The sequence below is a fragment of the Panthera onca genome, chromosome C2, assembly GCF_046562875.1.
Source record: "Panthera onca isolate mPanOnc1 chromosome C2, mPanOnc1 haplotype 2, whole genome shotgun sequence".
Taxonomy (NCBI): domain Eukaryota; kingdom Metazoa; phylum Chordata; class Mammalia; order Carnivora; family Felidae; genus Panthera; species Panthera onca.
The window spans coordinates 1,870,292-1,883,789 of NC_138347.1; the positions used below are offsets into that span (position 1 = coordinate 1,870,292).

At 61.0% G+C, this 13,498-nt stretch overlaps 1 protein-coding gene across 4 annotated transcripts in view; it reads left to right on the plus strand.

The window, feature by feature from the left end:
• Window positions 1-1,775, plus strand: part of UBE2G2 (ubiquitin conjugating enzyme E2 G2) — a 40,373-nt gene extending 38,598 nt beyond the window's left edge. For all 4 annotated transcript variants that reach the window (XM_078452681.2, XM_078452683.2, XM_060640604.3 and 1 more), the window contains one exon: window positions 133-1,775. In XM_078452681.2, coding sequence (XP_078308807.1) covers window positions 133-245 — 113 coding nt within the window. In that variant the 3' untranslated portion in view covers window positions 246-1,775. The remainder of the gene's footprint in view (window positions 1-132) is intronic.
• Window positions 1,776-13,498: the final 11,723 nt, after the last annotated feature.

Here is a 13,498-nt window from a genome sequence, read left to right on the forward strand (position 1 = left end):
CCAGCACCTGTCCTTCGTGTCTGGGACACGGTTCCAGAAGGATCGCGGGTGTTCTCGAGGGAAGCGGGAGACCTCGCCGGGCCCTTGCTCTCTGGCGCCCTTTCACACGGAGCGCCTGTCCTTCTCTTGCAGAGCCCAACGACGAGAGTGGCGCCAACGTGGATGCTTCCAAGATGTGGCGGGACGACCGGGAGCAGTTCTGCAGGGTCGCCCGGCAGCTGGCGCAGAAGTCGCTGGGGCTGTGAGGCCCCGGCACGCACACGGACACGCGCAGTGACAGTGACACCCTGTGCTGGCACCCAAAAAGGCGAGCTTGCAGAAGCACAGCGTCTGGTTTTCCCCTGCCTTTCCCGCTCCAAACAGGCTTCTCTTCTGAAATGGTGATTTATGTAGGATGATGACGCCGGGCGCAGTTTTCCCCGTACTCGGGTGGGTGGTCGGAGGCCCCGCCACTGCCCCTCCCCGCCGGGGCCCCGCCCGTCGGTAGTGGCTTCCCTTCCGTCTGCCGGGCAGGGGGCGGCCAGAACCAGTTGTCCTTCTGAAGAAGCAGCAGAGGGTGGGCGGGACAGCTCTGGCCTTGCTCCCCGCGTGCCCCAGGGGGACGGCTGTCTGCGTCCCTGCTTTCTAGTGCTTCGGGGGTGTTGTCCTTGTCATCTGGTTACAGCTTTTTGTTTGTCGTGCATTACAAACTATCACACTTAGAAATGCTTTCAGGAAATAAATACTTTTTAAAAATGTGGATTAATGAAAAACGGGGTGTGTACGAGAGAGGTTTACTGCTGGTCGTAAGGACTGACCGCTTCTTCCTGGTCCCGTTTAGCGGGGAGGTACACCGATGGCCGGGTTTACTGGCGCATCACAGGGCGGGAGCACGTGAGACTGGACGTTTTGGTCAGTGTCTTCAGGACGCACGGGGGTCTGTCTTTTCCACATAAACACGGGGAAGTTCTGACGTTCTGTACGTCGTGGCCGCAGCAGGAACGTTCATTATTGAGACAGTTCTTTTCACTTGGGGCTGGAAGGGAATGTGCACCCCTAGTGAGCGCAGAGGCGTGCCTTATCCCAACCTTGACCGGGGCCGGGGGCGGGGGCGGGGCACTCAGTGTGGGGTGTGATGTCCCTGCCCTGGCACCAGGGGCTCCGTTCTAAGCAATAACAGATCTGTTGCAGAATCAAGGATTTGGCCTGTCAGACAGGTTACATCTAAATAGGAATTTCTATTTTTGAAGTGGGGGACAGTCTACAGGACATACCGTGGGTTTTACTTCTCATCCTTCTCTCCTCAGTCGCTGTCCAGTGGGCGGGAATCTGTCTCACTGACACCTGCCACAGGGTTGCTTGGTGTTCACGAGACTGGTGGACGGGGCTCCGTCCATGCTGGCTCTGTAAGGAAAGCAGATTCTTTCTTTCTCAGAAGGGAACCATTTCAGATTTGGAACTCAGTACGAGAACTTGTATTTGGAAGGGGATCAGGAAGGGAGAGGGGTTGTACCTGAATAGTATTTGCGGGCGTATGAAATGAGACGCGGCCCTCTCCATGGAGAGGGAAGGACTGGTCCGTGGGGGGATGTGGTCCGTGGACACGGCTGGTGTGTGGGCGCTGTGGCCACAGGGTTTCCATGAAATCTGGAGAAGGGAGAGAGGCGATCTCTTTGCAAGCAAAATATTTTTATTCACTTGTATTTATTAAATGGAAACAAAGAGAATCTCATGTCCTTACTTTGTGGTGGAGTTTAATTACTATGTTAAAAATAAAGTTATATATTTTCCCCCTATTCTGTACCGTATTTTTCCTTGTGGACTTTTATGTAACGCTCCAGAATTTTGTGTAATCCTAGAAAACCGAAACTGTTTGTGCCCGGGGTCGGTGCCAGAGGCCTCGTAGCGAGGCGTGGCCGCAGCTGGAGCCCTTCGGAGCGCCCCTTTATTCTGGGGACCCGTGCCCTTCTTCCTCTCCTCCCCCTGCTGTGCTCCTTTGCGGGAGTTCTGGGTTCCCTAAGGGGCCCGGGTGTGCGGTTGGTGGCGGGGGCACGGGGGTGTGCGTGGGGCATGGGGGATGTGTGCGGATGTGCGGGGGCACGTGGGGGTGAGTGGGGGTGTGCAGGGACATGGGGGTGCGTGGGACACAGGGGGGTGCACTGTGGGCATGTGGGGGTGCATGGGGGAATTGGGGCACATGGGGGATGTGCGGGGACACGCTGTCCCCAGCCTCTCCCTGGATCCTGGTGCTTCCTGCCACTGGGCGGTGAGGAGAAGCCGGGGTGACGTTGAGACCACACGAGTTCTGCAGACATCAGAAAGCAGGCGACTCTGGCCCGAGCCTGCGGTGACCATCGCTGTCGAGCTGGCCCTCGACTCTGGTTACTTACCTGGTGAGTGGAGGGCACAGAGGCCTGTTGGGAGGCTGGTCACTGGCCGGCTTCTGCCCTGGTGCTGCCCTCCCAGCTGCCTCACTGGCGGCCAGAAGCCCTGCTGTGTCCTCCACTGGGTGTGGAGTCCTGCCGACCCTCAGCTTGGAGAGGGAGTCCCACGGCGGCCGCCCGCAGCGCCCCGTGCAACCCAGCCAGCCTCGTCTCCTGGACCCCAGGTGGGCGCCGGGCCCTCACCTCCACCTCCTCCTGCCCGCCAGCCGCTGCTGCCTCTGGCTAAGCTACTCGGAGTGTCTGTGGCCCCTCTCCCTCTGGCTCGTGCTTCTCCTGCTTCCGAGGGGGGGCCCGGGAGCCCTCACTGACCTGCCCCCCCCTCCCCCCGGGCCTCCTCACCTGAACCAGGAGATACTGATGTCTGGGGCTGGGGTGGGGGGCGGGGTCAACACCGGGACTCCACGGAAGCGCGTGCATGTGGCAGGTGGCTGTGCTGGACGTGGGACACGTGTGGCAAGGCTCTTGTGCCCTCCCTTTCCCTTTTGACTGAAGTGTATCATCTCACACTGGGACACTCTAAGTGAAAGGAACCGGTGTTTAAAACACGAAGGGCGCGAAACGCACCGATTCCCAGTGGAGTCGGGTCTCCTGGCACGGTGAGGGGGGCTGGGCCTGGGGACCCTCGTGGGCAGCAGCCCCGCGTGCCCCCCCCCCGCCCAGTGGATGCACAGGTCATGGATCCCCTGCCTTAGCCGCACACGAGGGGGCCCCTGTAGTTCTGGCTTCTCCCCTGGAGTCCCGGGGCGTTGGGTCCTGCTCAGAAGGGGCTCAGTGCTTGGGGCTGGGAGAGGCTGGGCCACGGCCTGGCGAGGGCGGGGGTCTCAGTTGGTGGGAGATGGCGGGACCGTGCTGTCTCTCTTGAGGCGGCTGCTGCTGCCATAGCCGTCGACCTGCGTGCTGGCCTCGGGAGGTGCTGAGCCCCTGTGTCGCGCCGGCCCCGCCGTGGGCAGGCAGTTTGCGCAGCTGTGGGGCCGCCTGCCTTGTCAAGGTGGGGAGCGGGGCCAGCGGGTCTCAGAGGGGCTGGGCCCTGCCGGCTTGGGGTCGTGGCCCTGGAAGCTGCCAGGGCCCCGCCAGGGTGACGGCGCAGGCTCTCCCACGCGGGGCAGAGGGGAAGGGTCTCCCACGCTCCAGCGGCGGGTGCTCGGGGCCTGCCCCTCCGGCCCCCGTGGTGAGCTGTGTGTGCCCGCCGTGGTCCCCGGACTCCTGCTTGCTGCAGACAGGCAGTGCTGACAGGTTCCTTCCGTGGCGTGCGTGTGCACGGGTTCACCTTTCTGGCAGCGGACCTGCTGTTGGAACCCATTGCGCTGGACACGAGAGACTGAGGGCCCGTCCCCTGCTGACGGCTCTTGAAACCCCGGGTAATGGGCGAACGGACTGGAGCACAGCCCACTCGGGGACTCTCCCGGGTTTCTCCCTTGGACCAGTTCCCGCCCGCTGGGCCCTGGGCACCTCCTCCCCGAGCGTGCCCCCGGCTCCATCAAGACCTCCATCAAGACTCGTTCCTGCACACGCGCTCACCCACCGCTCCTCCACGGCAAGCAGCCCCTGGAGCTGTGGGGGCTGGTTCCCAGCCATTTCCCAGGAAGCACGGTCCCCGGAGGGATGGCAGAGGCCGCGCCCGCCCGGGGGTCCCGCCGGGGGTCCGCCCACCTGGGACCCCAGAGCAGCAGAACCCGGCGCCCGCTGCCGGACCGTGGTGCTGTTTGCTGCCGTGGCGGCAGCTGGGACACACCTGTGGCAAGAACACCACCCCTGCGACCCGCGGGGCTGGGTCATGACGACTCGTGCCCTTAGCGTTTCCTCATCGCGAGCCTGCCTGCAGAGGCCGCGGGGCTGGGTGGCGATGCTGTGGCCCCGGGGGCCTGGGGAGCTGTGTTCCTGGCTCCAGCATGGGGGCAGGGGTGGTCATGTCTCTGCGGTGGGCCGGCCCCCCCCCCCCCCCCCCGACCTGTGGCACGGGTCCTGACCGTCTGTCGGCACCCGGCGGGCTCAGCAGAACCACTAGAGGTGGGCTCGGTCCGGGTCGACGTGCCGCGCCCTGGGAGCAGGACGGGGCGTCACAGCCAGTGGCCTCCCGGCCAGAGACCCTGCAGTCAGCCCACCTTCTCGGGGCTTCTGGCGAGAGACTGGCAGGCACAACCCCCGTTCGGTGTGGTCGGGGAGCCTGGCCCCCGGCACCCGCTGGACACGGCCCGCGGACGCGGCTGGCTGTCACAACGGGCAGGTGTGTGCGCCGCGGATTCCATCGGCAGAGGTAGGGGTGCGGCTCAACTGCCTCAGGCACGACCCCTCCCTCCCTCCCTCCCTCCCCCTGCTGTGGAACAGATGGGGGAGGGGCAGTGGGCCAGGAGGGGGGCGGGGCGGGCAGAGACAGGGCTGTGCTTGACAGGTGGGCCCCGGGCCCAGGGGGCTTCGTGTGCACACATGCACCGTGCACACACACGCACACCCCCTCACACGTGCACACTCACACCTGCACGCTCGCACACGTGCAGACCTGGTTGCGTAGCTACGTGCATCTGGTGTCGGGTCACAGCAGACACGCAGCAGGACCCTGTCCCAGTGCCGCAGGGAGCGTGGCCACCGCCTTCTGCGACGCTGCTGCCCCTCAGGGAGCGGCCGGGGCTGCCCGGGGCTGAGGGGACACGTGCAGAGGGGGCTGTAGGCAATCTAAGTGGCCCCATAAAGCACAAGCCCCACTGCCTCACCCCACCCTCCCAGGAGCCACAGGGAGCCGCCTCGCTCACCCCCGGGCGAGTCCCGGGTACCCCCGCTCCTGGTCGTTCCTGGGGAGCGGCGGAGACGTGGCTCTGTGACGCGTGCCGTCCTGCCAGCCTCCCCCGCCCGCGTCCCGCAGCCCCTCGTCCTCCTGGTTAACCTACCAGTGGGTTGGTTACACCTGCGGGTGTTCTGTGTGCAAGCCGTCCTCCTGTTTCTGGGGTCGTCCAGCTTGCTTGGGGTGCGTCCTCCCCGGAGCACGCGACCCACGTGGGCCGGCTCGTGTCCTGTCGCGTGGCTGTGTCCGTCCGCACCGGTGAGTGTGGACTCGGCTCTTTCCGGCTTGTCGTGTCTTGGTTTTGGCACCGGAGTGGCACGGGCCTCGGGGAGTGACGTTCGTTCTTTGCTCCTGCAGGACAACCCGTTCCCGGAGAGTTTATAGGACTCAGGTGTGAACCCTCTCGGCTCTGCTCTCTTTGGGGAAAAACTCCTTAACACTTAAAGCATCTATAGCCTTATAGTTAAAGTGGATTTCTTATAGATAGCGTAAATTTGGGTCTTTTAAAGCTCTTTTGTTTTGGGACGCCTGGGGGGCTCCATCGGTTAAGCGTCCGACTTCGGCTCAGGTCATGATCTCACGGTCTGTGAGTTCAAGCCCCTCATGGGGCTCTGTGCCGACAGCTCAGAGCCTGGAGCCCGCTTCGCATTCTGTGTCTCCCTCTCTCTCTGACCCTCCCCTGCTCACGCTCTGTCTCTGTCTCTGTCTCTCTCGAAAATAAACATTAAAAAGTACTAAAAATCTTTCATTTTTTTCTTTGAATTTTTAAGATGTATTTTTTAAGTAAAATCCATACCCAACGTGGGTCTCGAACTCACAGCCCTGAGATCAGGAGTCACATGCTCCACCGACTGAGCCAGTGGGACACCAGTTTTTATTACTTTTTTGCAATCTGACAATCTCCATCTTGTAACCAGTGTAATTATGTTTAATGTAACTATTGAGATGTTTGGATTTGGTCTACTGTTTTATTCTTTGCTTTCTGTTTGTTACTTTGTTCTGCCTTTCTTACTCTCTTTTGGACTATTTGAATAATTGTTAGTATTCCATTTAGCTTATTTGTTTTTTAAATGTAACTTATTTGTATTAGTAAATAAATAGTGTTTTATTGGGTGTTGTATTGATCTTGTAGCGGTTGCTGGAGGGATTAGAGAAATTTTTCACAGTCCATATAGAGTCGCTATTTTACCAGTTTAAGTAAAACCTAGGACCCTTCCAGCCACACAGGACCCTTTCCTGCCTTTGGATTTGTCACATCTGCGCCCACCGGGCCACCCCAGAGGATGCTCTGGCTTTCCCTCTCAGTGATTATTTTAAAGAATCTGAGGGAGGAAGGAGCATATTACACTCACTGAGATATTTGTGATTTGTTTTCTTCATGTGTGTCCGAAGGCCAACACTCCAGCGGGGTCACCATGCTGGGGTCGCTGTGCTGGGGTCCCCGTGCTGAGGTCCCTGTGCCGGGGTCGCCTTGCCAGGGTCCCTGTGCCAAGGTCCCTCTGCTGGGATCCCTGTGCCAAGGTTCCTGTGCTGGGGTCGCCTTGCCAGGGTCCCTGTGCCAAGGTCCCTCTGCTGGGGTCCCTGTGCTGGGGTCACTGTGTCGGGGTCCCTGCGCTGGGGTCCTTGTGCTAAGGCGCCTCTGCTGGGATCCCTATGCTGGGGTCACTGTGCTGGAGTCACCGTGCCGGGGTCCCTGTCCTGGGATCCCTGTGTTGGGGTCACCATGCCGGGGTCCCTGTGCTGGGATCTCTATGCTGGGGTCTCTGTGCCAAGGTCCCTGTGCTGGGATCCTTGTGCTGGGGTCACTGTGCCGGGGTCCCTGTGCTGGGATCTCTATGCTGGGGTCTCTGTGCCAAGGTCCCTGTGCTGGGATCCTTGTGCTGGGGTCTCGTGCCGGGGTCCCTGTGCCGGGGTCGCTGTGCTGGGCCTGCCGAGCGCCTTCAGCATGGGAACAAGCTGCCAGCGCAGATTCTCTGTGCTTCGTCGACTGGGACGGGGCTCGTTTGCCTTTCTTCCTGCAGGTGTCTCCCTCCGGGACTGGGGCTGCCCGCCTTCATACCGCGGTGCTGCAGCCCGCTGCCCGCACTCAGCTGGTTTCGGATGAGAGACGCCCGCGGACTCCGGCGGCTGCCCCCTCGGTGTAATCACCCTGCCCGCCGACCGCTTGCAGGCCGCCTTCCTTGCTTTGGGTTTCAGGAGTTGGATGATGTTTCTGGTCGTGGCTTTCGGTGGCTTTGTCCTCTTGAGGTTCCGCTGGGCTGTGTCAGTACATAGGCTTCTGTGTTTGCCAAGTTTGGGGAGTGTTCAGCCATCGTTTCTTCAACGGTTGTTTCTGCACAGATCTTTTCTGTTCGCCTGGGGCCCCTGTGCGTGGACGCCAGGCCCGTCACCTGGAAGCCTCTTCTCGTCCTTCAGGACGGATGCTTCATCCCGACGGTCTTGAGTCCGCTGACGCTCCTCCGTGCCGTCTCCACTCAGCCGTCGAGTCCTCAGGGTAAAATCTTTGTTTCACGTGTTGTGTTCTCTTTTGCTCTAGCATTAGGGGTGTGTATGTGTGTGTGGCGAGAACATCTCTCTCGGCCCCGCTCAGCATGACCCCTTGAGTGGCCCGAACGTGGAGCATTACATGTCCTGCTGGCGGGAAGGTTTCAGTCGTATGAGGATGTTCTGAGCGTCGTGTTTGCTGACTCTGGTTCGGTCAGGGTGTCTGGGATCTGCTGCTCCAAGGTGGGGAGTCGGCCCCGCAGGTGCGCCCTGAAGTCCCCCCAGCCTCTGGGCACTGGCTCCGGGGCCAGCCCGGGTCCCACGGCCTTGGCTGTGCGGCCCGGCCGTGTCGGGGGCAGAAGGGGCCTGGGGGTGGCTGGCATCCCACGTTAGGGCTCGCAAGATTTTCTGTGCTTCAGGCCCGCTCTGTGCGTGGCGTCGGGGTGGGGGGGCAGGGCCTGGTCCAGCAGACCCCCTGCTCCGGCGCCCTCTCTGCCGTCCCCACACCCTCCACGGGGCCCCCCGCGCCCTCCTGGCACAATCCGAAGTTCCGGGCGGCCAGCTTGCTGGAGCGGCCGTCAGGCCAGGGAGTGGAGGGGGCGAGGGAAACAGCAGCTCCCTCACAAGCTTGGGCAGCCGCAGCCCTTTCTCCTAGTCCCTGTGGCCAGAGATGTGGGTGTTCTCCTGGGTTCTGGGCTGCTGGGGCTGCAGGGGGGCCGCCCCGGGGCAGGGTGGGGTGGGACGAGGAAGGAGAGGAGAGGAGAGGGTTCCCCTCGTTCCTTGGCCCGTGGCCGACTTTGCCTGGACCTCTGCCTGGAAAGAGGGTTTGTCTTGGGGGATTTGCTGACCTGCCCACCCCGCCCGCAGTCCTGCTGGGGCGTGCCTGGTGCGGGGGGAGCGGGAGGGAGCCGGGCCCGTGAGTGAGTGGGTCCCGGCTGAGCCCGACTCCGTCCTGGTCCGTCCACCCGGCTCTGCTTCGTGGGTCCAAGGCTGCTTCTCCCGTTCTGTCTGTGTGAGGTTGGGGTCGTCATCGGGGGAGAGGCCGTGGCGGCTCCGTGCGGGTGCCTCCCGTGCGCACCCTCCCGGCCTCCGGCTTCTGAGCGGCGCCCTCGTCCCACCAGTCAGCCTTGCTGTGGGACCCGCGCTGTGCCCGCCAGTTGTCAGCACCTCGCAGGGTCCTCCCCGTGCCCCCCTCTCTCCTGGTGCCTTCATTAAGTTCTCCATCAAACTGGGGAGGTTTTGTTCACGATCTCAGTATTTCTCTGTCCCATTCGTATTCCCTTCTCCTTCGGGCACACCAGCCACACGAGGGATGCGACGTTCAGGATCGTCCGGGTCCCCAGGCTGCTTACTTGTCACCGGCCTGGTTTCCTCTTCCTCAGTTGGCTCATTTGTGTTCACCTGTGTGCTGGTCAGGCCCACCCCGTGAGTTCTTCATTTCGGGTATTCCGGACCCGAGAAGTGGAATTTTTGTTGTTTTAGCTTCTCTTTCTCTGCCGAGATTGCTCGCCTTTGTCTTAATGCTTCTCCTTTCCGTTCGTTATCTGGCCGTCCTCAACACCTGCTTCCGGTCTTCCTGCACCTGTGCCATCTGGGGGTGCCTCTCGCCCACCCCTCCGTCGGCGGGACGCTCCCTCCACACGCGTGCCCTGAACTTGCTGCTGAGACGGTGCCGGCCCTGGGATCTCCTCCCCTGACGGGTGCTGACGCTCCGTCACGCGTGTCCCCGTTGGCCGGAACTCGTCCTCAGCCGAGGACCTGGGGCCCCGTCGCCCTGCAGCTCGTTCTCCAGTGCCCTCCGCACTCACTCTGCCCCGACCCCTGCCTGGCGCGCTCAGCCTGGAGTCCAGCTCCCTGGGAAGGGACCCGGGCACCCGCAGCCTCACGCTCCCGTCTCTGGGGCTCACGGCCTCCAGACCTCGTCCGCTGTGCCCGGGCCCCTCGTGCCCGGTGCCCGCCCCGTGTGCCGGCGGTTTGGGGCACAGGCACTGGCCCGGGACCGGTCGCCGTCACAACCGTGGCGGGAACCCCGGGGACGGTCGTCTTGGCTTGTTGTGGCTGATGCGTGTTGTCTTCATAGTTGGACAGACACAAAGATCCAGGCCTTGGTGGAGCTGCTGCCTGCCCTGTGCTGGGGCATCTCTGCCCGGGTTCCAGGCTGCTGGGCCGGCTCACGCGCCTCCTCGCAGACTGGGTCTGGGAAGGGGGTACCGAAGTAGATGCAGCTTTGTTTTCTTACTTGTTTTTAAGTTTAAAATCTTTATTTTGAGAGAGAGGGCATGTGAGTGGGGGAGAGGGGCAGAGGACGAGAGAGAGCGAGCGAGAACCCCAACAGGCTCTTCACTCCGTGTGGAGCCTGACCAGGGGCTTGATCCCATGACCCTGGGGTTGTGACCTGAGCCGAAATCAAGAGGCAGATGCTCAGCTGTCGGAGTCCCCCACCTCCCCGGCACCCTAAATACGGTTTTGATTCCAGTTTTTCACCCTGTAGAGATCACTTTTTTTTTTTAATGTTTATTTTTGAGAGAGAGAGACAGAGCATGCGCGGGGGAGGGGCAGAGAGAGAGGGAGACACAGAATCCGAAGCAGGCTCCAGGCTCCGAGCTGTCAGCACAGAGCCCGACGCGGGGCTCGAACCCACAGATGAAGAGATCATGACCTGAGCCGAAGTCGGACGCTCAACTGACTGAGCCACCCAGGTGCCCCTGAGATCACTTTTGAAGTATATTTCACACAAATTTTTGGCTTAGACTGTCGTCTGTATGAACTCACGCTGTTCTGGGGCCTCACACAGACGTATTCAAAGAGGCAAAGAGGACCCGAGCCCCAACATGGCAAGGCCACTGAGCGCCTGTGCCTGGCCCGCTGGACCATGGGGGGCGTGGTTAGTGGACTGCACAAAGGGGTTGTCCGCCATCCGGGCCAGGCCCCCCCGGGAGGTGCGGTCCTGGGGAGCGGCACGGGGTTTCCGGCCACTCTGCCGGCATGGCTGGGGGAGGGGATAGATTGGAGCACAGAGGGCGTGCAGGCCCTGGCTGTGTGTGCCCCTCAGAGCTGCTCTGCAGGGAGCTGGGCTGAGCCAGTGTGGGGTGGGGGTTGGGGGCAGGGGGAGGGGTGGTGCTGAAGCCTCCTCACAGGGGCCAGGTGAGGGGCTGGGGTGCAGAAGGGGTTGGGAGACTGCGCTGGCAGTCCAGGGTGGGTGTGCCCTGTCCCAGCGTTCCCAGATCCACCTTCTGGAAAGTTCCCTCGTGCCGCTGAGTGGAAAGGTGGGTGGGAGGAGGAGCCGGAGAGAGGGAGCTGGGAGAGCACCCGGGCAGGGGCGAGGGGGCCCAGGGGCCAGCTGGTGCCACGGGAGAGGCCACCCCAAGGTGGCTGGACAAGGAGGCTGGACAAGCAGGCAAGCTCCCTGTGCACGGATTCGCGTCTGAGCGTCCGAAAGGCCCGCGCGGAGGCCACCGCTTTGTGTGCCGGACGAGAGACGCACGATGGAGGCTGCCTCCGGCCAGCCGGCCGGCCGCCCCTGTGCCCGCCACCACCGCGCCTGGCTTGGTGTCCAGTCCCCCAGGTAGGGCCTGACCGCCTTCAGGTGTTTCCACATACCCTCGAGAGAACGATTAAAAAGTAATTAACCTAAATTTAGCCTGCTTGTCGTAATAAATCAGCCACACGAATCATGTGCAGCGTGCCAGCCTGCACATGCTCGACTTCCAGGGGAATGTCACCGCAGGGGAGAGGCCCTGCCGCCTCCACCGGGGGAGGCGGACCCCCTGCGCACACCTGCCTGCATCTCGGCAGACCGCGGGCGGCACCGGGGTCACACCCGAGGCTCCTGCCCGGAGCTCCCGCACGACAGGGGGTCTGCCTTGGGCACGGGCCGGCCCCCCCACCTGGCCAGTGTGGCCCAAGGAGCCTGCATTCCAGGAAGGGGATCCTCTGGTGTAGAACCCGGCGTGGGGGGGGGGGGTGAGGGTGTCTCAGGGCCCAGCCTCGGTGGCCACTCGTGCTGCCGTTGGGTGTCCCCAGACTGCGTGTGACTTGGTGGGGCGTCCACAGCGGGACCTGCTTCTGTCAGCCAGGGTGGCCTGGTGCCGTGCGGAGGCACCCCCAAACCTCAGGGCTTTGTGCCGGTGCAGGGGTCCCACAGGACCACGTGGACCGGCTGGTGGAGCCCCTCGCTCCACGTGGCCCTCCAGGGAGACAGCAGAGGGCTCAGAGGCAGCGCACAAGGGGGCTACCGCAGGGGCACGTGGGGAGACCAAAACGCTGGGCTAACAAACTATGAAATAAGTTCCCATCCCCCATCTTTTTTTTTTTAATTTTTTTTTTTTAATGTTTATTTATTTTTGAGACAGAGATAGAGCATGAGCAGGGAAGGGACAGAGAGAGAGGGAGACACAGAATGTGAAGCAGGCTCCAGGCTCCGAGCTGTCAGCACAGAGCCCGACGCGGGGCTCGAACTCGCAAACCGTGAGATCATGACCTGAGCCAAAGTCGGACACTTAACCGACTGAGCCACCCAGGCGCCCCCCCCCCCATCCCCCATCTTGACGGAGATACTCCCGGGCCTGACAGCAAAACGTGAAAACACACGGAGTTTAACTGTTACCGTGCGCGTCTGGTTTTCTGTGTGTAGATGAGCATTATTTACATGTTATATATTTATCCCATAAAATTTATATTCCTTACCCTTATTTCAACACAATCATTAATTATATTATTTAAGAATTTCATTAAATATCTATTAACAGTGTTGGTCTAAAATATCTTGGGGCGCCTGGGCGGCTCAGTCGGATGAGCGTCCCCCTTTGGCTCAGGTCACGATCTCGCAGTTTGTGAGTTCGAGTGCCGCGTCGGGCTCTGTGCTGACAGCGTGGAGCCTGCTTCAGGTCCTCTGTCCCCTTCTCTTTGCTCCTCCCCACCTTTGTTCTCTCTCTCTCTCTCTCAAAACAAATAAAACTTAAAAAATTAAAATATGTTTAAAAACTATAATTATGTTCAAAGTATACCAAATGTGAATACATTTCCATGTACTATGTAAATTAAAGTTAGATATAAAAATTAAAAAGTATTTTTCAGTGTTTTCAAAGTTATTTTCTGCTAAACCATTTAAATGTATATCCTGAGATTAAAAACGCAAATTATAATTTGTAAAACACAGATTACATTAATGAATATAAAATGTAAATAAAAATTATTAAATGTAACCTTTTGATACTCTCAAGTTTTTGAAAATGACTTGGAGGTGCTTTAAAGAGACCACGTGTGATCTGAATGTTCTGCGTGAGGGTGTCACCGGCTGTCGTGCAAGCCGGTCCCGGGGGTTTCAGGATGTGAGTGCCCCCAGGGTGACCTGAGGTCCGCCCCTGAGGACCCTCGAGGCCACGGGCTAGAATGCTAAGTGGAGCCGAGATACGGTGGCCCCGTGCCGATTCGTCACCTGCGCACAACTCCGCACGACCCTCCATCAAGCGGCTCCGACACGGCCTGTGGCCCCGGGACCTGGGCGGTAGCCGTGCGGAGAATGCCGCAGAGGGCCTCGGGGCGGGCGCGGCAGCCAGTCCCTGTGATGGGTCCCCACCCTGCCCTGCAGTCGGCGTGTTGTTTGTGACCTGCAGTCTGACGTGTGGGCTTCTGGGGTGGGGGTCACTTCGAGCACGGCCTGCGGCCAGGAGCGATCGCACTGGAGTTTGGTGCCAGGGCGTAGCCTCCCTGGGCCTGGAAGGCTTGGGGACCAGTGGTGCCCACACGGGTCTTAGACCGGGGCTCACCTCTCGGGGCCCCCCTCGCCTGGCTGTGACACCCCTACTCGCGGGGT